Source organism: Falco biarmicus, chromosome 6 (genome assembly GCF_023638135.1).
Source record: "Falco biarmicus isolate bFalBia1 chromosome 6, bFalBia1.pri, whole genome shotgun sequence".
Lineage (NCBI taxonomy): Eukaryota > Metazoa > Chordata > Aves > Falconiformes > Falconidae > Falco > Falco biarmicus.
Genome location: NC_079293.1, coordinates 76,659,254 through 76,682,953, shown reverse-complemented (window position 1 = coordinate 76,682,953; position 23,700 = coordinate 76,659,254). Strand labels below are relative to the sequence as shown.

Below are 23,700 nucleotides of genomic sequence, written 5' to 3'. Positions count from 1 at the left end.
GTTAGAAATGGAAAAGGCTTGTATTTTGGGGAGCTAGGAAAGGGATGGAGTCTATATGGCTACAAGTAAGCATGGCTGCACAGGTTCACTTGAGAATAGGAATGTAATCCCTGTTACATTTTTGTGCTGTCTCTAAAAAATACTCTCACAGCTCTATCATCCATTTATATTGTGCTGGTCCACATGTACAACTGCAGCTTTCTGATATTACATCATTTACACCAGCAACTCAAGTTCTAGCCTTAAATTTTAAGACATTAAATTTTGAAAAAAAAAGGGAATAGAAAATAAGGTTCCTTATTGTTTACTCAGCACTGTCAAATTCTGGCAAAGGGATCCCGGTGATGGGACGCAGAAGGACAAGCCATACCATTGAAAACCTTGTGATATATTATTGTATGGACTAAATAATTGCAGCCCTAAGGTAAACCGGTGTCATCCTCATCTGTGTGTGCAGGTCAAATAAGAGGAGATTGCCTTGAATTTGAAAAGGGACTTAAAATGGCTAAGTAATATACTCAAATAGGAGTGGGAAAATTCCTGCCCAAGAACACTAGATTTCTGGGACAATGATGAAAAAAACCCCAGGCTCTCCTTTTCCCACCACATAAGCTGCTTTGAGAGCTCAGTGCATCACTGCCACAGTTTGGCCTGAATTTCACTTAATTGTACCTGCCTACAAGTTTAAACATCCCAGTAACTTAGGGCACCTTCCCTACTCAGAAACAAGGGAGAAACGATCCAGGGGAAAGTTAGTTCTTTAGATCAGAGAGAAAAATGCTTTTTCTTTTCTTTTCTCTCTGCCCGCCCCCACCCCCCCCCCCACCCCCTTTTTTTTTTCCAAAAACATTTGAGTCACATTTGAGTGTAATTCATCAGATGTTAGGAAAAGTACTTCTGGTGCCTCTGGGGTGGCTGTTTTTGGAGACTGAAGTTCTATGTATGCAGTGGGACCTTGATGATATGAAAGAGTGTAGTGATGATCTCTAACAGTCTATAAGGTCACCAGCTCCCTGTATGCTGTCTGCTTCTTTTGATATACGTAGATGCAAAGATTAAAAGGAGTGTAGATGGAACATCAGTCAAGAAAAAAAGCCTTTATTCTCTAGGCAGTGGGTTTTTTCAATATTGCAAGACATACTTACCGAAGTTAGGAATGCAAATATAGAGGGAATTAATTTCACTGCATCAGCCCAGTGTTTCCAGATGACTGCAAAGATAGCACAACTAGTAGCATCTCAACTGTAAATTAGCTGTCTGGGTATCAAAGTGTTTGTAACCATTATTTGGTGTAAAAATAAGCCTGCTGGTATTAATGGTTTCTCTGGTTACACGTTGCTTTGGGAGTGTTTGGGATACTGGGAAAACAGTGTTTCTCTTGGGTAATGGTTGAATTGGTTAACAGTAAACAGAAAATAAACAGAAACAGTTTTTCGTTGTTATCTGTATGTCTGTATATTGTGTCATTCTCATTGGAATGGGAAAAAGATATCAAGTGGAAAAGATTTCTTGTTACAGGCTGCAATACCAATGGACTTTTTACTGTGGTAAAAATCTCAGATTATTAGGGTTTTCTCACACTGGGGTTGATTGCTATGGTTACGTAAAGTGTGCTGTTTGTTTGGGTCTTCAGTCCTGGTAAAATATTGTTTGGTTTAGAGCATTTTAGTGAACAGTGCTCATACTGCAAGTCTGGGCAGTTTTGCTGGGAGGACAAGGTGTTATTTGCTTTCCTGTCTTTTAGTTCTTTGAATATTTTTTTGCCACTGTTTACTTTCTCAGAGGAAGAGGAAGAATCTGGGCTGTTGCATTTTGTATTTTTGACACACAAATGACTGTTGTAACAACTTTTGGAAGGAAACTTTAAATATACACACACACACACACACGCATAATTAAATGTAGACACACATATACGTAAACATTATTTCCACAGAGGGTTTGATTAAGATCTAAATGTAAGACTAGGGAAACATTCTCCTTCTACATGTATTTTAATGCTGTGTTTATTTGTGATCCTATGTTTAACGTGTTTGTGGCTTAGATAGACCGGTCACCACGTATTGGTACTCACAACACAGTTATTGTTTATGTAAATGTTGAAGTACTGGGAACAAGGAATGATGCTGAAATCTGGCAATTTGTTGTAGGTTATTGATTGGTATTAGGTTATTATTAGAAAATTTGTAGTACGTTATTGAAATTGCTGTCGTACTTTGAAGTAACGAAACAAATCAGCACTGATAATGATTTGTATTTCTGAAGTTGCGTAGAAATGTGATGATGCAAATCTTTACAAGACAGAATGTAATTCAGATGGTTTTGGGGGGAAAAAATTTATTTTTTTCAGTTCTTTGAACCTTTAAGTAGCAAAATAACTAATCTTTTAAGCTCCATTACCTGAATATTTAAGTCCTTTCTGAATGAAGAAAAAATGGTAACAGTTTATTTCTTAGGATAAGTTAACCAGGCCTATACTGAGAAGTGTTTTAACATCTCAAGCTTTCCTGAACTAGTCACTCACATAAAACCATTTTTGAGGCTGTTTTGCACAGGATTCACAAAACTCAAAAGAAAAAGCCATAGACTGGCCACACCAGTGAAAATTACACAAAAATTTCAAACACAGAATTAGTCTAAAGTCATTCACACTTCTCACCTGTTGCAAGGAAGAGATTTTCTGACACTATTATGAAGAGCGAGACTGAAACCTCAGCACAGAGACCTCCATTTTTTGGCAGAAACCTTCACAACCGCCTGCTTCTCTCGCTCCCACCTACAAAGCTCTATGGTGCAGGAGCACCGTGGATCATCAGCCACTGTTCGACCAAGCTTCGATGCCTGCTTCTGAATTCCTTTTTCCTTCCATTTAAGCGTTCATATCCCAAAACCTTTCTGTGGAAGAAAATAAGGTCTTCTAACAAGTGAAGACGATAGCAGAAGGTTCCCTGTAGCATGAAATAGAAGGGGGTTTGATGGTGGTCTTCTATTTTAGCTGCTGCATGTAACAGTAACAGTAAGGTCCTGGATTTAACAGGTAGGTGAGAACATTCACAAACCAATACTAAAGAAAGGATTTTTTTCCCTGCTTCATCTGTAGGAGGCTGATGCACGTCTCAACATAAGGCAGTGCCAAATTAATTTATCTGAATGTTCATTTACCTACTATTGCTAAACATGACAGGTATAGTAGGGAGGCCCCTTTCTTCCTCTCCTTACTCTGTATATTCACTAAGGAAATAACAATGCCTTTCTCAGTATTAGAATCCAGCAGGGAACCAAAACCTAGTGTTAATCAGGCTCATGGGTTAGCCCTGCAAATACCTTCTACAGAATTACTGAGGATCCCTTTCTTTCAAATTGGCATTTACCCTCGATAGCAGAGTGAGCAAGCCATGTGTCATCACAGCCTCTCCATCCACGGTTTGTAGCTTGTAGCGTATGGACAACACAGAGGAGCAGTGAAAGTAACTTCCAAGCTGCACTCCAGCTAAATATAGCCAAAATGAGCTAAGATCTATTGAATAGCACTACTTAAGGGGGGTGGGGGTGGGGGGGTGGGGGGTGGCGGGAATCTATTGAAAGATATTGAATACAAAGGCATATTTGGTTAAGAAAGTGCTTGAGCCACAGGTCACTGGGTGCTGTATGACTATTCAGGGAAATAATTATTATAAGCTCATCTTGTAGTTATACTAGCCCCTAATCCTTCACAGCTAGCTACAGTTGGAGCCTGGGCTAAATGGAGATTTGTTCTGTCCCTTCTTATGTACGTTTGATCTTTGCTTTCCTCCTTTTGTTTTTAGTTTGGACTTTTGTTTTTCCTTTTTCCTCCTGACCACAGGATTAGCCAGGGCGAGTGCAGTTTTTCTCCTCGGAAGTAAAGAGGTCATTTTGCTAACTTCTGGTTTATATTGCCACAGGTATTTAGTTGAATTCAGATAAGATTTTGTGAACCTTTGTCACAGACACTTAAGCAGAAAATCAAGAATCTCAATTCAGTAGTTACTGTCTATGTATCATCCTCCTCCTCTGAGTCCATTCCAGCCTGAAGGCTAGCATGTCATGAGATTTGATTACATATTGCCCAGTTCCTAAGTACAAGTGTTGTCATTTTTCATTCCCATTTGCAAAGCTACCAGGGGCCAAGTCTTCCCACCTACGTTCACACTGGAGTTCAGATGTCATTAGGAAAGCCAGATGATCTGTTGCCTAAGGTGAAGGTCATTAAGATAATCTACTAGTGACCACATTGCTTCCTGTTGAATTCAGAAGTATATTAGATATCCCAGCACTGTTGGTTTCACAGCTCATTCTGATAGGGCTACACGTGCAACCTCATGCTTAGACTGTCCTTAAAATTGGATCCTACGGCAGGTTTTTAGAGGAGCTATCTTTTTATTACTGACAATAAGAATAAGAATACAAGTGCAATGAAGAATGCAAAGTGTGCATCTTCATGTAATTTTAGTTTTATCAGCTTTCCATGCAAATTAATGTGCATGGCATTGAAGTAAGCATAGGACGTCTCTTAACCAGGGTCGCTGTCTCCCTTTGTACTGCATTTTCTTGAAGCATTTCTTTCTCTTTATGCCTGAAACTCAGACATAACTGGCTGTTGAATCTTACAAATGAAATAAAAGCAGTAATTCATAGCGTGGTAAATAAATATTGAGTCATAATCCCAGAGCAGTCAAATCTCTGGAAAGGAAGCCTGCCGTTCAGAAGGATCTTGTTGATAGACTGGAGACATGGGCTGATGGGAACCTTGGGAAGTTCAACAAAAGCAACCGTGGGATGCAGTAACCCCATGCGACAGAGCAGCTTGTGGGGCAGCCACAGCAGGCTGCGTTAGCCAGAGGTTAGCCGGCAGCTCGAGGGAAATAATGCTGCCCCATTGTTGGGCATTTGTGAGACTGCGTCTGGAATCTGCGTCCAGTTTTGTGCCCCCAAGTACAAGAAGGACTTTGACATACTGAAGTGAGTCTGACAGAGGGTCACCAAGAAGTTTAGGGGGCTGGATCACCTGACGTAGGACAAAAGGCTGGTTGGGAAGAGCTGGTTCAGCCTGGAAAAGCAGAGGCTAAAGGGAAATTGTATTGCTGTCTATAGCTGACTAACGGCAGGATATGGAGGAGCCAGAGCCAGACCCTGCTTGAGTGTGCATGGTACAGGGCAGAATTTGGACCGATACGTAATGCAAGAAAAAAAATCTTAATCAAAGATTGAAACTGGTTGGTCAGAGAGCTTGAGGAAGTCTCCAACTTTGAGGATACTCCAAACTTCACTGGTCAAGGTCCTGAGCCACTGGATCTAATTGGACTGCTTTTGAGCAAAGAGTTGAACTGGAGATCTCTGGACATGTCCCAAACTTTTTCTGGTGTAAATTATTCTGCCATTCTATGATTCTGGACTGAAGTTTCCCATTTTAGATATTAAAATGGCAGGCAGAATGGAAATAGAACAACTTTTATAAAACACATAGATGATAAACCATCTCAAATTTCTAAAAACTCTTTAAAAATCTAGGTAGCGTATAATTGGACTTTCCAGCTTCTGCACTTTCTGTAATCTGTAACTGTTGGTATTTCCTGCAATAGACGTTTTATGTATATAAGGAACAGGGTTTTCTGTCTTTCATTTTGTCTCAAGTCATTGTGGTTTATTTTATCTACAATGTTGCTTGCTGTATTCTTCCGTAAGAATATGATCTGGCTGCTGTGCAAAATTGCACTCCGTGATAGCTTCACACATGTGTCACAGCTATGGAATCAGAAGCAGTAAGATTTAAGCATCTGAAGTGTCTGTTGAAATGGTAAAGTACTATAATTAAGCTCCACATGTTGCAAAATGGGAGGTGCATCCTTACCCAATCCAAGGGAAAACAGACCCAGAACAGCCGGGATAATAAGCCGGCACAGTTTACTAACTATAACAAGGTAGCATATGTTTCCATTTGTAAGTTTTGTCCTTCAAGCTTTAACTTTTGTCTCCTCTCTTTTCTTGCATTTTGCTTTTCCATCTTTGATTAAAATTGAGGATACCTAGACAGTTACACATTTTCATTAAATGAATCAGAAAAGATTATTTTAATTTGAATACTCAGGAAAAACAGTAATGCTTCTCATGTTTAGATGGCTACCTTACATAAAGTCCTCATGGACTGAACATGCAAACTTTAATCTTACAAATATTCTTGAGATCAACATTTCACTCTTAATAATCTGGGATTCACATTTAGCTGACTTTAATGTGGCAGAAATCAGGCATCGCTGCTACTTTGGCTTGAACAAGTACATCCACAGCTAGACCTAAATTTTCAAGGAAGACAGGACCATGCTACTCTCACTAGAAAAAATATTAATTTTGCAAGAGAATAAATTTCAGACATCGATTTATGTGAATTCAGTAAAAGCTTTATCAAGTGGGGGGCCACAGGCTTATTTCTGAAAAGAAAAAAATTCTTCTCGAGTGAACGTGTGGATTTATGGCTTAAGGTGTAGCTCTTTTCACTTTTGTATGCAGGCAGTGGCAAGCTTTTAGGATTTCTTTGGTATAAGGGTATCTGTCGTATACACAACACGCTTGATGTTCTAAAAGAGATTTCTTTAAAAGTAATGGCAAGAAAGCAATGTAAAGTGGTAATATAAAAAATACATTAAGATGCATATATTTTATTTTCAAATAAGTCTCAAACATTTTTCCCAGACTCTTCTTTTGAGTGGCGCACGTCAGGGGCAAAGATAGGGGCTTCTTGGTAGCAGAGTTAACTGCTGTTGAAGATTTGCCTCTGGAACCTCAGAAGCAATCATTAAATTTAGTTTTCCATTTGATCAAACAAACAAGGGATGGGTAGTCTCTGTCAGAGGGCTGGACTTTATTTCCCGATGCTAACAGCCATTTCCAGGACTTTGTCAGACCTACGAAGAGGGATTTTTTTCTACCATTGTCAGATGGTATTATTTAAAATCAGTTCATCCACTTGTGTGGGATTCATATCCTATATCATACAGTGACTCTGACAAGAAGATGCTTTTACTAGGAGTGTTATTCAAAGCACTGTTGATTTTCTCAGGCTGCAGACATCTGCAGAAAAAGCTTGTAGAACATACAGCATCTGGTATCGAGTCCTAGCTCCTTACACAGACCATATCAAACAGCTAGAAACGGAACACATACTCTACATCCGCTTGGAAATATTTTTTTTTATGTTTATTGTAGATGTATTAGCTGTCAGCTCATATCATCAGCTAATTATTTTATATCTGAAAATCGTAATAACATCCTCAAATGTACTAAACTCAGGCAGATTTCCAGCTACTAATCACACCCTTCTTACAATAGGAGTTAACTCTTGATGTATCCGAAGGCTGGAGAACTGGTTTCTCGTTCTAGTATTTAAAGAACTGTATTGGTGAGATGAGTGCTGTGTCTGCTAACCTTGTTACCCTGAATTGTATTTTAAAGAGAGACAAAAATGCTGAGGAGATATGGGCATCTTTGAGAAACGATAGATCTGACTCTAAAAATGTCAGAAAAATTCAGAAACCCTGAGGAAGCCAAGCAACCACCAGCGGTTCTCCAGCAGCATATATGATGGCATGAGAATCTACAGCAGCTTCTAACAGCACAGTCAAGTAATTGATGCCAAACTGTGGCTGTTAGTGTTGCTACACTATAAGAACCTTTAATACTAAATAGACTTCAAAGCTGTGTTTAAAAATCTTGCACTTTTTTTTAATCTTTATTATCTATATTCTTTATTATCCAGTTATTGTTCTTTGCATATTACTTATGTTAAATTATTAAGTATAATATTTTGAACTGAAGACATTTTTCCATTATTCTGTGAGTAGAGTTGTGTGATTTTTAAGGCTTTTTTTTCCTTTTTCTTCATGGATCTTTGATTCCTCTTGCTACCCCTCCATCTCCAAAAAAACACCTAACCCTTCCAGTTCAGTTAGCCTGGACCTCCAGGAAAATCTAAATAGAATGAGAGAGATCCTTAGAAGTGTCAGTAGGTTTTGACGTTTTCAAAATTAAATTAGTTTCATTCTCAGGTTAAATTTACAAAGCTGTCAGTGCCCAGCAACAAGAATATCAACCTTAACTATGTCATACATTCAATGCCTTTATATCTGATTTTGAACATGAATTAGAGCCATGGCATCCCTTTCAGGAGCTTATCTGGGTAGTAGGGTTCTGAGCTATCTCTTGCTACGGTCTTGAATTCAAGGCTTTCTACCTTATAAAAAAAAATAATTTGACCAACTGTAGGATAACAGTGGGGGAAAAAAAGAATTCTTTCTATATTTAAAAATGTTTTCTGTTTTCCTCTTTTGTAAGTGACTGAAAATTTTGCATGCTGAATTGAATGGTGCAAACATCCATACAAACATTGGAATATGTTGTTTTCATTGCAAGCAGATTTAAGAATGTGCACAGGGAATAGTGTCTTTTTAAATTTATTTCTGTATCAGGATGGATGAATGAATACTATGTTCAAAAGCTGTTATTAATGCATCGTAACGATTTGTGTCAGGCACTGCGAATTAAGAAGATTGAAAGTCAAATTCCCTAAACTACCCCTTTTTGTTTCTTATAGTCTGAATACTCTTTATATGACTTTTAATTGCTGATTTGACATAAACAGTGGCTTCTCTCTTATGATGGGGGACTCGTAGGAGCTATGCTGATTTAGAAGAACTGCAAGTCCGAGCAGTTAGTTTAATAGTTCATAATTAAATTTACAAATCAGTTTACATTTAAATGAATTCTTTTCAAGTGATTTTAAAATGACACATTTCTACAATGTACAATTACATTAAGACTGGTGGCGTTGCTTTAAGTTATTACGGTATTATTATGGCAATTTAGAAATGTTTCAAAATATTTTCCAATTATGTGTATCCAAATGAGATAAAATTAAGCAAAGCTTTTTATAAAAAAATAAATGCATTAAAATACTCTTAGTAACTCAGAATATTATGCCTCAAACTTCATAATAATTTATAATTCTGATACACTCGAAAATTTGATTTTTGTGGGTATGTGCAGCTAATATGAGTTTAGATTTACATCCAAAAAGGAGAGTCCAATGTCTGCATCCTTAGACAGTGCATCAAAACACTTAATTTTGGACCTAAAACTAGCATCCAGTATCCAGCTCAATTAATGAATTAGTGCTATGTTATTAGACAAAACTGAGAATTTTAGAGATCATTAGCATACAGCATTCAGATACTTTGAGTGGTATGAAGATCTGTCTTTACCAAATTATGTCTTGTTGCAGACTAAAGGAGTTTTAAAATAATTGCACACGTGTAGCATTGGACAGTGGAAGAGTGCTGTAGGATTTAGCTGAGATGGTGTTGACGTTAGCTCATTGTATCCATATTTGTAAGGTTCAGGTTCTCAAGGGCTGTTTTTTTTCGTAAGCTGCATATATTCACTATCAGTTTAAGCCATCAGTATAACAACTGCCTTTGTCTTGGAAATATAAATAAAGACTTGTCAGTGAAGATGAAGACTCTACCACTTTACAAGCGAAGGAAATTTGTAACAAAGGCTGTAGAAGTTTGAAATTTCAGCTGAGCATATTACTTCCATGGCATGTTCCTTTTTTTACTAAAAAACTTCAAATATTTCACAAAAAATGTTTCTTCTAATGTGTTGTTTTAAATTCTATATTACTTAAGCAAATATTTAAATATTATATTAGTTTTTCTGCATACTTGACATGAATATAATTCTACCTTCTTGCCAAGTATGTCAAAACCCAAATTCACTTTCATTTGCCAGGGTAAATGTTTATTTTGTTTTCCCACATAATGTGCTCTTTAAAGTGTCACCAGGATACCAAATCTGATTGCTTTTTAATAGAGACACAGTGGGGGGTTTTTTGCTTTCATTAGGAAACAGGATAAACTATCAGTAAAGCATATGGTAATGAATCCATATACAGTAGATGCTCTTTGCTCTCCTTCCCCTCATCTCAGCATTTATAAAAAGAAATTCCCATCAAAACTATTGTAATGGTACCTCATTTTTTATAAACAGATGAAGGGTCTAGGGTGTTGAGGGGGCAGTCAGTGCTGCAGAGCAAGAGACCAGGGTATGTAGGATTGGTTTCTTCTGTTAAAGGTAAGCTATAATCACTTGAGAAGGCTCCCCAAAACAACATTGTGTTTGTTTTGCCATGAAATGGTTCAGATTATTTAAGATACAACTCATTGGAAGTTTGCTATTAACAAACTGTGGTTTCACTGGTATGGAACATCTACATTTCAGATACTAAAAGCTGCCGGCATGTGCTTGCATAGTTTTCAAGAGGCAGTAAGTTTCACTGACCTTCAGCCTTGAAAGTCTTCAAGTATTCCTCCAGTCTTAACCAGACTAACAACATCTGGCAAATTGTGTTCACAAAATAAAATTTTGAATTTTCTGCTTTTAAATGATGTATCAGTAAAGTTTCATCTAAAACTTGCAGTTCTACTTCTTATGCAAAGTGTAGCTGGTTTAAGTATTACTGTGAAAGTTTTGCAGAATTCAAAAATATATTTTTTTGAGGTTTCTTTTTTTTTTTCCCCAGAGAAATGAATGGGGATGTTTAATAAAAGAACTCCTGTCGTGTCTTTGGATGGTGGTGATCGTTTTGAATTAATAACAGCATATGTTTCTTTAGTTTTATGTAAACGCTTAATAATTTTGTGGTATATTTATCAATGGGCATGGTGTTAGGGACTAACAAAATAGATTGTTCCAAATTAGCTGATGGTTCAAATTAACTTAATTCCAAATGCTAAATTGTTTTGTTAAATCCCAGAATCTTCACTTTTTCCTTTTTCTCTCTAACATCAGAAAGATGAAAGAGAAAGTAGAGGAAAAAAAAGAAATGTTTGCCAATTAAGCAAACCGCCTTGGGGAAAATGATCTTTTTATGTTTTTGTTTCTCATATATATATAGTGTAGATAATGCTCACAATGCTACTATGAAGGTAAATTTGCTCATATTTAAGTAAACTAAGAAAGAATAACGAATATCAGCATAGAAAATCCTGCATAGTTAAATAAACAGCAAATGTCACACAGTCATTAACATTTGACTAAGGAAATAATCACCCTGGGCCAAATTCTGCTGTCAGTGTCATGAAGTAAGTCCCAATTAAAAAAAAAATAAAATTAAAAACCACTACTGCTTTTGTTCAAAGCATTTCAATTTGGATGGAGAATTTTAGGGTCTCCTTGCTTTTCATACCTGGGCACGTTGTGCAGTTGTGATTCTGCTTTTCTCTCCCCCAGCCTGTGCACTCTGGGTGTGCATGGCTAGCGTGCACCATGACATCGCCGCGCACAGACTTTGCACTGCTTTAGTATCAGGGCCAATAATCCCATAAACTCTGCAATAATGGTGAAACAAGCCCTAAACCGTGATTAATTCAGGGCTTTGTTTGCACTCAGTCATGCTCAGATGGCAATTTACTAGCAGAACCCAGGTAGGAGTTTGGAATATCGAGGTCCTGGTCTCTTTCTGATTGGGAAACCAGGGTTGTTTGAGAGGCAGCAGGCAGCCAAATCCAGCCTGGGAAGTTGTGAGAGACATCTCTCTTACCAATTATTTTGAGCTTGAAGAGAAATGTACTCTTTATAAAAAAATATGCAGATTATGTGTAATGCACATCAGTCACTGCTTTTCTGGGGGAAGCATTTCCTTTTTAACTCAGTGTATGACTCGCTTATACCCTGAGTGGCGTGATGTGATTTTGATCTGGAGTTCCATGTTGTGCAATTATCAAATTAGAAAGGCTTTTCCAAAAGAGTAAAAATCTAACCACAGGATTGGACTCAGTGGTGTAAATGCCACGAGTTGAATGTGAAATGTCTATAGGTGCACTTCTTGTGTTAAGGAAGCAAGAATACATCTTTGAATGGCACTTTGTAACGTTCTCTGATTGCAGGGGACTCTAACAGACAAAGGTAACTTGAGTAACTGCGTTCTTTGGTCACATGCCAAGGACAGCCCATCTGTGTACACATAGTACTGTGTATTTTAATTTTAATTCTATTCAATGAATTAATTTTAATACTTTTCTTATAGACATTAGTGAATGTACTTCTTACACAAGTTAATCATAGAAGTTGCCAGATTTGGATTTGTCGTGGAAAGTGGCTGAGCTAAATTGTTTTACTCATTTTGTTAATTAAGAGGTTATGTAAATGAATGGATTAGTGGCCTTCCCTTCAAAAACCAGATCAGTGTCGTGTGCTAGGTGCATCACCTAGTTTATAATCTCCTGGTTTGCATTAACATGTCTGTAAGGCTAAAAGGTGAAGTTCTCAGCTGGCGACCAGACAACTATTCCTACCGGTCATCTGCATTTCTCTTTCCATCAGTGATCTGCATTCCTGTGTCTACAGGGAGAAGGGCGCATCCAGAGGTGACACATTCTCTTACCACACCTGCAGTAGGTGTGATCAGCCCACTTTTCCCACTTTTTTTTCACAAAAGATCCCTTTTCCCATTGATTATAAAGTGACTAAATTATACGAAAAGACACAGTGTTGCGTGAGGTGAGTCCTAGCCCAGGAGGCAGGGCTGTAATGGCTTTGTGAAGAAAACCAGCCAGATGAACAGCAGCTGGAGTTCTCCTCTGTAGAGCCCTACTGGCCTGTTTTCATTCCAAAATACCTTTATAGAGAGACTTTAAGTTGGATTTCTAATCTGCATGTGGGAGCATATAAAGAAAAGGCTCTTTTAGGATCTGTGTCCCATCTTGAGAGCCCATTTTTCTGCTTTCCTTTGACAAGAGGGTGATAACAGTCTGTACTAGGTGCAACCATAAGGTCCGGGAGATGTTCGTAGGATGAGATCCCACAGCACTTTGAAGTTAATGAAAGCTTTGCTGGGGACGCTATAGAATCAGGATTTCATCTATAAGTTGTAAGACCAAATTCAGGCTTGGGAATTGGATTGCTATAATGCACACCAAATTACTTGTGCACATGGCAATGTTTTGTGTCTTGAATTTCTTATTTCTGCATGTATGTTCTACCATTATTTCTGAAGTTGGATTTTTTAAATTAATTTTTTAAAGAAGCAGCTAAAAAAAAAGCATTTTTAATTATAAACCTTTTTCATTCCACTCTGATGGAAAGAGCATCACCTGCAAAAGATGCCTCCATGGATATGCCTGTAGTATTTGTGAATCTCCTGCGCAGAATGGTAAATTTCTTGTGCAGCATGGTGGTGTCCCACAGAATGGCAGTTACCATAAGAATTGGCTGTGCTACTGGGAACGAATATAAGACAAGTCTGATTTTTTAAGGGTAAAGGAAAAGACAGAATTGTAATATTCACAGATAAGATAGCAGGAGTAAAACGCATATGTATTGTTCATATGGTTGGAAAATTACTCATGTTTCTCCTAGACAAACTTTTCCTTAAATTTCTTATGCCTCTCCTTTTACTGTAGAGCTCCAGAGAATTATTCAGGAGGCCACTTTACAATGTCTGTTAGCAGGCCTGATTCACAAAGAATTACAGAGATATGCCTTACAGGATAATGAATTTTATCAGGTATTGCTTACTGCTATGTACTTTGAGTTCACTTGGCTTGCCTTTCTTTTCAACACTGGAAGCGTAAGAACAATTCTCTTGAGGACATCCTCCGCCTTCTTCATTTCTCATTTAACATTAGCAAAACTCTCAAACTACAGTTTTAGAAGCATATATTGATACTGGATATTAACAGGGCAGAGTTTTGTGGTGTCCTGCTTTTTATTTATTTTTTTTAATTAGGTTTGCTCCCTTACTTACATTTACCAGTTAATACCAATGAATGAGAGGGCTGGTCCCTAGCTTTTCCCAGCTTACTTACTGTTAAGTTTAACTAACTTTACTGGACTGTGAGGATGGTGAGGCGCTGGCCCAGGCTGCCCAGAGCAGCTGTGGGTGCCCCATCCCTGGCAGGGCTCAAGGCCAGGCTGGACGGGGCTGGGAGCAGCCTGGGCTGGTAGAAGGTGTCCCTGCCCATGGCAGGGGGGTGGGAACTAGGTGGTCTTTAAGGTCCCTTCCAACCCAACCCATTCTGTGATGCTGTTATTCTATGTATTGCTGAACAAGTCATGGCTGTAAAGTGCATAATTCCGGACATAGTGTAGTTGGGTGAGTAGATAGAATATGCCTGGGAATTGAGTTCCACTGAAGCTGATTATGTCTAGGATTGATCTCCTGGTGAACTTTGAGTTGGAACAGCCTCCTTCGCTTTATGCCATTCCATTTGGATCTGTAGGAGCAGAGCTGGATCCTATAACTCTTCTAGACCCAGGATGGTGAGCAAGTGTGATAGGCACGTTGTGCCTGTACCACTCCGAGCCAGCTTCCATCCAAGACCATAAACAGCCTCTGAGCAAAAAACACACCATGAGTTTATAGCCAGAAATCCAAACAGCACTTCAGCCTAGTGTGGGAAGGATTTCAGTAGAGTGGAAGGAGTGCAGTTTAAGGGAGTCAGATAAGTTGTAAAGCAACTCCTTAGTTATTCAGCCCTACGTTACCTATCCTGGATGCAAGTGGCTGTAGCTAAATTGGATTCAAAACACAGCTCTCTGCAAATGGCAATGGGGGAAAATATTATGAAGGTGAGAGGTGCTCAAGGATTTTTTAAGATGACATATAATACAGTATAAGAAAATTGCAGAAAATCCAATATAAATATTAACTATACATTTCTAAGCTGTCTGTCCTTTTATTTGACCATCTATCCAGATCTCTAGTCATAAAGCTAAAAGAAATATTTTTAAAATTTCTCATGGCTTACAGTATTTTCCTTTTGTTTACAAGTGAACCTCTATAATTGTATTATTGTTAAATAGTGTGTGATGGCTGATTTTGACTGCAAATAATAGAAAAAAAAAATGAAACTCATTATGTAGAAAGGGCTGCTTTGCTGCTGGTATCTTCCGGACGATGCAGTGATGGCTGTTTTGATGACTGCAAGCTTTACTTGTGAGATGCTAAAGCTGTTTATATGAACCTCATCTATGAACTGATACGGAGTCAGGATAGGCATTCAGCAGAATGCTAACCAGAAGGCATCCTAATATTAATGTGGTATTTAAAGTTTTTGATGTACAGCCGGATGGAAACCACAGAAGGGTGTTACAGTGTCCTCAACCAGAAAAGTGAGGGAAGGTCAGTTATCTTAATATATTAGTAAATCCCACATAACTTTTTAAGTTTGGTACATAGTTGATCCACAATTATTTTATGGTTTTTTAGAAAGCACTGGTAGAAGATAGCCATAAATATAACACATAGTTTTACAAAATTCATGATGATACTTACTATATAGTGGGGAAAAAAAAAATCCTGTAGAAATCAAAGCTGTTTCATGAAATGGAAATGTTTCATTTGCAGGTTCCAGCTCCACATTTCAGACTAGCAGTAATAAATTTAGACAAGGAATTTGGATATGATATGGAGCTGGTTCAAATGAATACAGTATGTGTAGATTTTGCATATGTTCAAGGGCAAAGTATTACAGGGGCAGTGAGTCCCTGTCAGGAGGTCAGTTTCATTTATTCCTTAAGCAATGAGATCATGACTGCTGGGAATTAATCCATTCATTTTATTATTGTCTGTGCAATTTCATTTGCTTCCTTTCTTCATAATTCCCTTGAATTTTTTACGTAATCTTAAATAGCCTTGCCAGCTCCCTTCCCCCTACTTATCTGCACATACTTTGTTAGATTACATTTTGCATACTTTGGGGAAGATGAATGGGGTTACCATACACCCGTGGTACAAAACCGTCTTTGTGTGTACTTGCATTGCTTTGAGATCAGAGCAGGAACCAAATTTACTGAGTCATTCTTTAGTCTTGGCATTTGCTTAGCCTTAAAATGGAAGTTGCCCTGTGGGTGATGGTGTCCATTGCTCATCTGTCATCAGAGTAGGATTCATCTTGCTTTTCTGAGGATGTCTGTACTATGGACATGTAGACCTAAGCCAGTGCTCCTAGGGCTCCGTTGCTGATGTCTGCAGTTGGTGAACTTCAAACAAATTTGTAGATGTGGTTTATCTGGCTTATTTTAAACATCTAGTTTAGGATGAAGTTGTTCTGTAACTGCCTAATTTCTTTTTTTACTATAAAGGGACTTTAGGTGACTAATTTAGATACTGCAGATGTCTAACTTGTTCAAGTGAATCCCATCTTTTGTCCCTGGACAGAAAAGCACCAGTCTTCTATAATGAAAAATTATAATTTAAAAAAGACTTATTTTAATTAATATTTGTCTACGTGAAAGGAAGCTGTGGATGTTATTTACAGTTGTAGATCCTTAACATCTCTGTAATAGTTAAGATTTTTAAGGTTAAGGTCTTAAACTCTGTTTATTGGGGGTATTTGGGTTATTAATATTGTAGAGAAAATAACACAAAACTGCTTTTACTATTTATAACTGTGAAAATACATTAAAATTGGGATCACCTTGGTCAGCCAGGAAAAGACCTCATGTTTTCTTCTAATATTGGGAACTTTGTAGTAAACACACGAGCACTCAAAAACAGTATTACATCAGAGGCCTCACGTTTGCTATGCAGACTTGCTCAGATGAAGGCTTACTGCAGAATGGATGGTATGCTTTACAAGAGGTGGGTAAAAATTTTAAAAAATCTCTGTATGTCTGTACTTTATAGCCAAATCAAGTATTAAATTGCAAAAACTATTGATCTTTCCCCAAGTGGCATGTTTATTTTCTGTATAAAATTCTGAGTAAGCTCAATCTTTGAAAATGCGTACTTTTAAAACCCCTTTTTTCCTTGCTTACCAATTCAAGTGATTCTCAGAAGAGTAAATACATTTTTCCTTTATGTAACAAAAATCTTCGGATAGTGATAATGCTCAGATAATTTCAAGATACAGAAGACTAAAAATGTATTTTCAGCATATTTTGTAAATGCTTCTGTATTGAACTACTTTGTGCTTTATTTCTCAAATGATTCTTTTTTGATCTAGGTAATTTCTGACCTACATCCCTAGAGCTGTCAGTTACAGCATACAGTGCTCTGTTATTCTCTTATCTAAATATAATAATAAAGTAATTATTTAGCGTAGGCTAAATAATATCAGCCATCGCAGGGCAACTTTGTTTTTTCCCTAGAGTAGTTCCCTAGCCCCTTTGAAGCCGTGATGGGTACACAATGGAGAGGTCTTTAGCGATGGACATCAGGGAATAGCACCACAATATGAATATGCAAGCAGCTTGGGATGCTGACATCTTCATCATCAACATTGTTGCCAAACACAGGGGTGTCCAGCCATGCTGCATACATTTTTGAAATGTTCCAGCTTAGCAGCTACTCGGCACATTTCCTTCAAACACAAAATAGTTGGTAAGCAAGTTAACATTTGGCCTCTTGCCTTCCTCCCACACAAAGAGCTTTATATGTCAAGTGTGAAAACCTTTAAAATGGAATCATAATAAGGTTATTTTTCAGCCTGGATGGTAAGTGACAACATGCAACTCTTTACCTTTCCTTTCCTTTTTTAGTCTTCCTTTTTAGTTCTTGTTGCTGAAAGAAAGATATGATGCAACACATTTTTGGAAGACAAAGCATACGTTTACTGTGCCAGGTCCTATCTACTGCATCCTTCAGCATGTTCCAAGGAAAGCACGCAAAGTATTTTAACTCTGCTGTACACCATATAACTCAGCTTCTTAGCTGCTTAGAGTGACTAGTACTACTATAAAGGGAATAAAAACTATGGTTTTTTAATTATTTTGATAAACTAGTGTGGCAGTGTCATTGATGTCATTTATTATATCTGGTTTCAAGCTGAGATTTCTTCCAGGTGGCATATCATTAAAGGGTTACAGGGCTTCTTCATGTAGGAAAAAGTCCCAGCAAACTTGCTTTTATAGTGATGAAAGAGGACTTTAGTCCTGTTGCAGTGACTTGCTACTCCCAGAATTTGGAAAATTTCGCTTCTATAAAATTGAATTTATTTCTTAGTTAAACCATCCTGTATAATTTCTTGGTTTTGGAAAAAAAAAATAGATGAAAGATTAAGACTGTGAAGAAGAGAAAGTAGGTATTCTGTAGACTTAAAGCATTACTTATAAGTTGTAGCATTTTCACAAATTTTCTGTGACTTCCACAACTTTAAATGCCTTTTCCATTAAACCCTTGGCCTGGAATAACAGTGTGTTCACAGTGATGTGCTCTGTCTTCTCTTTTTTTTATCCCATGTTATTGATTCATTTTCAGTTTATGAAATATACCTTAGAAATATAGAGATAAGGCAACATTAAATTTTTCCAAAGAAGGGATGATCTCAGGGAAAATAATTACTGTTTGTAATCTTGAGAAGCGAAGAGGAAAGATGATCCGCTGTTCATTTCTGCTTCGGTGTTTCCTTGAAGACGATACACCTATGCTATCCATCTTTATTTCTCCTGCATTTGCTGGTTATTTATAGTCTATTCTAAAAGCGGTAGGACTGATAGAATGGCCATTCTTATCCCTTGAACCATGGGTTTCCGTATTATGATGTGTGTGGGGGTTGTTAAAGTGTATTGGGAACAAAATATAGTCCAGTTATTTATGATAGAAGCTATTTTATTTGGTGGTGGTTTACAGCATTGCTTTAGAACCCACCTTTAAGAAAGACTCCTTTTAGAGAGGACAGTTGAAAGGAAAAATCAATTTTATTTCACAGATACGTAGTTCATCTTACTACCTAAAAAAAATATACAGAGGAAAAAAAAGTATTCATTTAATATATAATTGCAAAATTAAATCCATTGTTTAGACAACTACTGTAGGCAATTTGTAGAGAAAAATGAAGCTCCTGTGGGAAAATTCCCTCAGAAACATCTTTCTTTTACCAAATCTTTGATGGGTATTTTTTTGTTTCACTTCTTATAAAGAAACTTGCAGTTTTTTGATAGTGAACATACATGACTAGCCTTTGACAGCCTGCATTTTGAAGTTTTGTAGCCTATTTTCTGAGAGTAACCATTGCTAAATCATCTAGTTTAACATAACTGCTCTTGAGATTAATCTGTTTTTGCAGTTTCCCTGTTACATGAAGGGATGCCTGTGAAAATTAGAGTAGCTTTGTCAAATTTTTAGATGTCTTTTTTTCTTTGTAATCGCAGGCAGGAATTCAAAGCGTAACTCCTTATGTTAGCATTTCATGTCATTTTGCTTTCCTGTGCCTTCCCTGGTGTTGCAAAGGGTTGTAAATCCCTGGAGCTGCTGGATGTGGAGGGTAATAGGCAATGGTTTGACATAGAGATGACAACAGGTAAGAACTGAATATCCCAGGGTTGATAACTGGGGGCCATACCGTTCAATATCTTCATGAACAAGATGGACAAAAATGCGGGCAAAGATCCAAAATGCATATTCTGCAAAACTGTTGATGACACTTAAGAGTGGCTGGCACACTGATTGATGGAGCTTCAGTCCAGACAGGTCTTGAAAACCTTGAGAGATGAACAGACTTCACTGAGTTTCTGCATCTGGGACAGGGTAACCCCATGCATCAGTACGTGCTGCATAACAGCTGTCTGGGTAGCAGCCCTTCTGGGGAGAACCTGGGAGGTGGTAGTGAACATCAAGTTGAACATGAGTCAAGAGTTTGGTCTCATATTAAAGCAAGACTCACAGTTTTGCAGAAATGTGGCTGGCAGACCGAAGGAAGTTGTCATGCCCTTCCACTTGGTGCTGTTGAGCCAAACCTGGAACATGTAACCCAGGTTTGGGTCCTTCAGTTCCACAGAAAAGCTGAGAAATTGAAAAGATTTAGCTGAAAGCTACTGAGAGCTGAGGGCCAAGGAGCACATGACCTGTCAGAAGAGGCTGAGAGAGATTACTTAGTTTTATTATCTGAAGGAGGCTAATAGTAGATAGCAGCCTACAGCTGCTGAAGGACAGTTACAACGAGAACCAACCTTTTCTTAGTAGTGCTGGGTAGAAAAAAGAAAGTCTAGAACTGCAGATTGTTCCTTGGCAGTTTCAAGTAGGACATTACATATCTTTTTGACACTGGAGCAGGTTAGCCAGAGAAGACATAAAATCTTGGTCCTTGGAGGTTTTCAAAGACTTTCCTAGAGAAAGCCATAGCTGACTTCATCTAGTGTTGGAATAATCCTCTCTGATGCTGGACATTGGGCCAGAGACCTCTAGAGGTAGGGTTGTTGGAGAGGGATCTCAAGCAACATTTCTGGAAGCCTCCATATTTTGATGTAAAATTTCAAGAAAATTTTGTCATTGAAAAGTTCAGTCTGTTTGATTACCACCTAAAGGTAAAGTATTGCGATATTACCTGGGAGTACCCAACTAGTAATTTCTGACTTACAAAGACACAAATGATTACACAATTTAAATCATATTGCTTAAAAAGTTGGCATTTTAAATTATTTGAAGAAGCTATCTCTTCATATGTCAAAACTTTAAATCCAAATTAGATGCCTTTCTAAAACATTGTAAAATTGCACAAGAAATTCTAGGACTGCCATTTTTAGGATGTATTAGGTGAGAAGTGCCCTGCACTATGCAGAAGTTCAGATTAGATGATCCTGGTGGTGCCTTCTGTCTTCAAATATAGGACTGAATTAATTTGGAGGCAAAACAGATCTCTGTTATGGTTATGCTAGATGACGGTTGAAGTTACAGCATGTATTGTGAAAATTATTTTTAAAGGATACAAAATCAATCTGGACTTAATGTTTTGGTGGAATAGATTAACAGAAGATTTTTACTTATCTGAAATGGCAGCTCAACAAAATGTAGTCAAGATGCCAGAAGCATGCATAGGAGAACTGAAAAATGCCCAACTACAACAGTTTCTGTCCTGGTAACTAAAAATCAAAATACAGTAGAAATGATTGACTAGGTAAAGAAAGAAGGAATATCCATGTATGTTCCTGGATAGTTAGTGGTTTAGTTTACAGCTAAATTGAACACGTTGACTGTCAACAGATCTCATAATTGATGGATTGGACTGTCATAGAAGAGTGACCTAAAAGGCAGAGAAGAGAGGAAGAAACTGTATTTCAAGTACTGGGTTGTGGGGTTTTTTTTCTCCTGATTTGAAAAACTGCTAAGGCCAAATGCTGGTTGTATAGCCTGTCTCCAAAGACACTTGTCATCAGCTCCTTTATTTCCCATTAAATCAGATTAAACGTCTCTGCAATTTCAGTTTCATCAGATGTAGAAGTGCTTGTGGATTCAGAGCAAAATTTGTGTGTATGTGTGTGGGTTTTTCCCTGTTGGTTTTTATCCTTTATGCAAACACACCTGTACTTTACCTCCTTTGTGCATGATTTCTTGAGCTGTATGGACTCACTGCAAAAGTCTCGGTGCTATCAGCCACTCCTGATACCATTTGGTATCCTTAGTTATGATTCCGTTCTTACCAGGTGTAATGGTTTACTAATTGAGTTATTGTTTGGAAGATGTATTCCTTTCCTTGATGTTTAAGACAACCTCTTTTCCTTGTTTGAGAGACCAGAGTGAGCTGTCTGCTTCTGAAGAGGATAATCATTCTCTTTAATCTAACTGCCCTGCTTTCTGCCTTTTGATATGTGAAGGATTTAATCTCTTCTAGAGATCGGACCCTTAACTTGTGAAAATTGCCCCTGCTCTGTGGAAGTAAACAAAACCTCAGGCACATGCTCAGACCTAACTATGAACTTCAGTGCTGCTCCAGCCGTGGTTCAGCTCTGGCACAAGGCATACGTGGAGGGTAGGGTGTGCACGGGGTGTTCATGGTTTCATACCTTGACTGTTTTGAAATGTACTCTTTTGGTTGAAAGTGGACTCTGTGAAATATGGTCTTCAATCCAGTAGTGAACATCTTAAGCCATTTTTTCTTGAATGAGCTCAAATCAAGTCTGATTTCCGTTCTTGTCCTGTAGGGGTTCAGGAGTATAAAAAAATCAAGCATAGATTAGCAGTGAGGAAAAAAAAAAGAAAAGATACATTTACCAGTTAGTTATTGCTGTGTATCGAGTGTGGGAAGGGGCACTTCCACGCTCCCCTCTGTCTGGTGCATCCTCAATGTGTTTGAATGTATGCATTCCACTACTGCTAATGCTCCCATTTTAAAAGCACATAGATTCAGTTCTGCTCACTGCAGAACATGTTGGCCTTGGTCCAGGTGAACGTTTTACTTGTCTGGTCATCTGTAAACATGTAGCCAGGCTACTCATGCGCTTCAGTTGAAATGTGCACCACGGTCAGGGCAAGAGTGCTCAGCACCTTTCCTGACTCAGTCCTTGCCACTGTCGTAGATGAGTCGTGTGCAAGCAGGTTTTTAAAATAAGAATTGACATGCTTCTCAGGGAAATTTAACTCACAAGATTGATAACCGATCTGTGGTTTATATTTCTGCATCTTAATCTGTTCAATGCATGTTTAGTTTGGAAGGGTTACTTCAAGGTTATGGCAGGGGCACTTTGGTGCTGTAATTTCTGTTGGGGAATGCAGTTCTTGTTGGAATAAGGTACATCATGTACTTCTTCTCTTTTGTCAGAGAGCAGAAAGACAAACACGAATGATGGACTCGGTCCAATATGCGGAATTTTGTGAAAGTCGGCAATTGAGTTTTTGTAAGTATTATAATGGCTGCACTGTATTAAGATGTTCAATTATTATTTCATGTAATTGAGAACACAGCACAACCTCATGTTTTTTGAAAGCACTTGTGTTTCATCCGCAATAATAAAACTTTAAATTCTCTGTCTGCATAACTCCTGGGAATGGTTAATTTAGCATAGTTTCAGGCTGTCAGGCAGAATATTTCACTTGAAAATTTACCAAGCTTTCTATATGCTCAAATATTGTGCTGGTAGGGACGACTGCAAAGACAGAACTAGTAAAGAGTTAATGGATTAAAACAACCATACTTGCCTGAAGTCTGCCATGGTGCTGTTATAGTCAGCATATTAGTAAAGTTTCATGGTTGCAGGTTTTTCGAAATGCATCTAAAATTAGAGAAGAGCAGCAAGTTTTGCTTTTATTTCCCTGTCCACAGAGACACAAAGAACTTACTAAAGAGTCTTTTCTATTTTAAGCTGTAAGCTCCTACTGTGGAATTTATTCAGCTTTAGCCAAATTCATCAGTATATGCCATTCCAACACTAATAACATGATGACAGAATTAGGGCTTTACTAGCACTGGAAACCAACTTACTAGAAGTACTTGTGGGCCACAACTATAATGAGCGGTAAATTAATGGGCTTGATCATGTAGCAAAACATCATTACAGAAGCAGTTAAGTGATGACTAAGGTTTTAGGTCAAATGTCAGAGAAAGTGAGGTGAAGGAGCCAGTAAAATCATGACAAACCGGCACATGATCCTACAACACAGACTCGAACACAATGGTGTCTTTAAATGAGACTTTATCTTGTTCTTCCTTCTAAGTTTGAAGAAAGCCTGACTCATTTATGGCAAATAAATGACACATTTGAAATGCTGTTCTCTATCAGCAAATGCAGGAAAACATGTTTTGTAAGCATTTCTTTTACTAATTCAGTATGTTTTGTAAGCTTAGTTATAAATTGGCATCACACATCTGTGAGCCATTAGAAGAATGATACTTCAGATTAGGGTGACTTCAGGAAATGAGAGGTTTGTGATAAATTCATTTTTTAAAACCCCGAAATTATCATCTGGAGACAGAA

General features: G+C 37.9%; 1 protein-coding gene across 6 annotated transcripts in view; it reads left to right on the top strand.

The window, feature by feature from the left end:
- The window catches only part of SUPT3H (SPT3 homolog, SAGA and STAGA complex component), a 277,886-nt gene that overhangs the window by 196,285 nt on the left and 57,901 nt on the right, over positions 1-23,700 (top strand). For all 6 annotated transcript variants that reach the window (XM_056343021.1, XM_056343018.1, XM_056343020.1 and 3 more), the window contains one exon: positions 22,548-22,623. In XM_056343021.1, the coding sequence (XP_056198996.1) occupies positions 22,548-22,623 (76 nt within the window). The remainder of the gene's footprint in view (positions 1-22,547; positions 22,624-23,700) is intronic.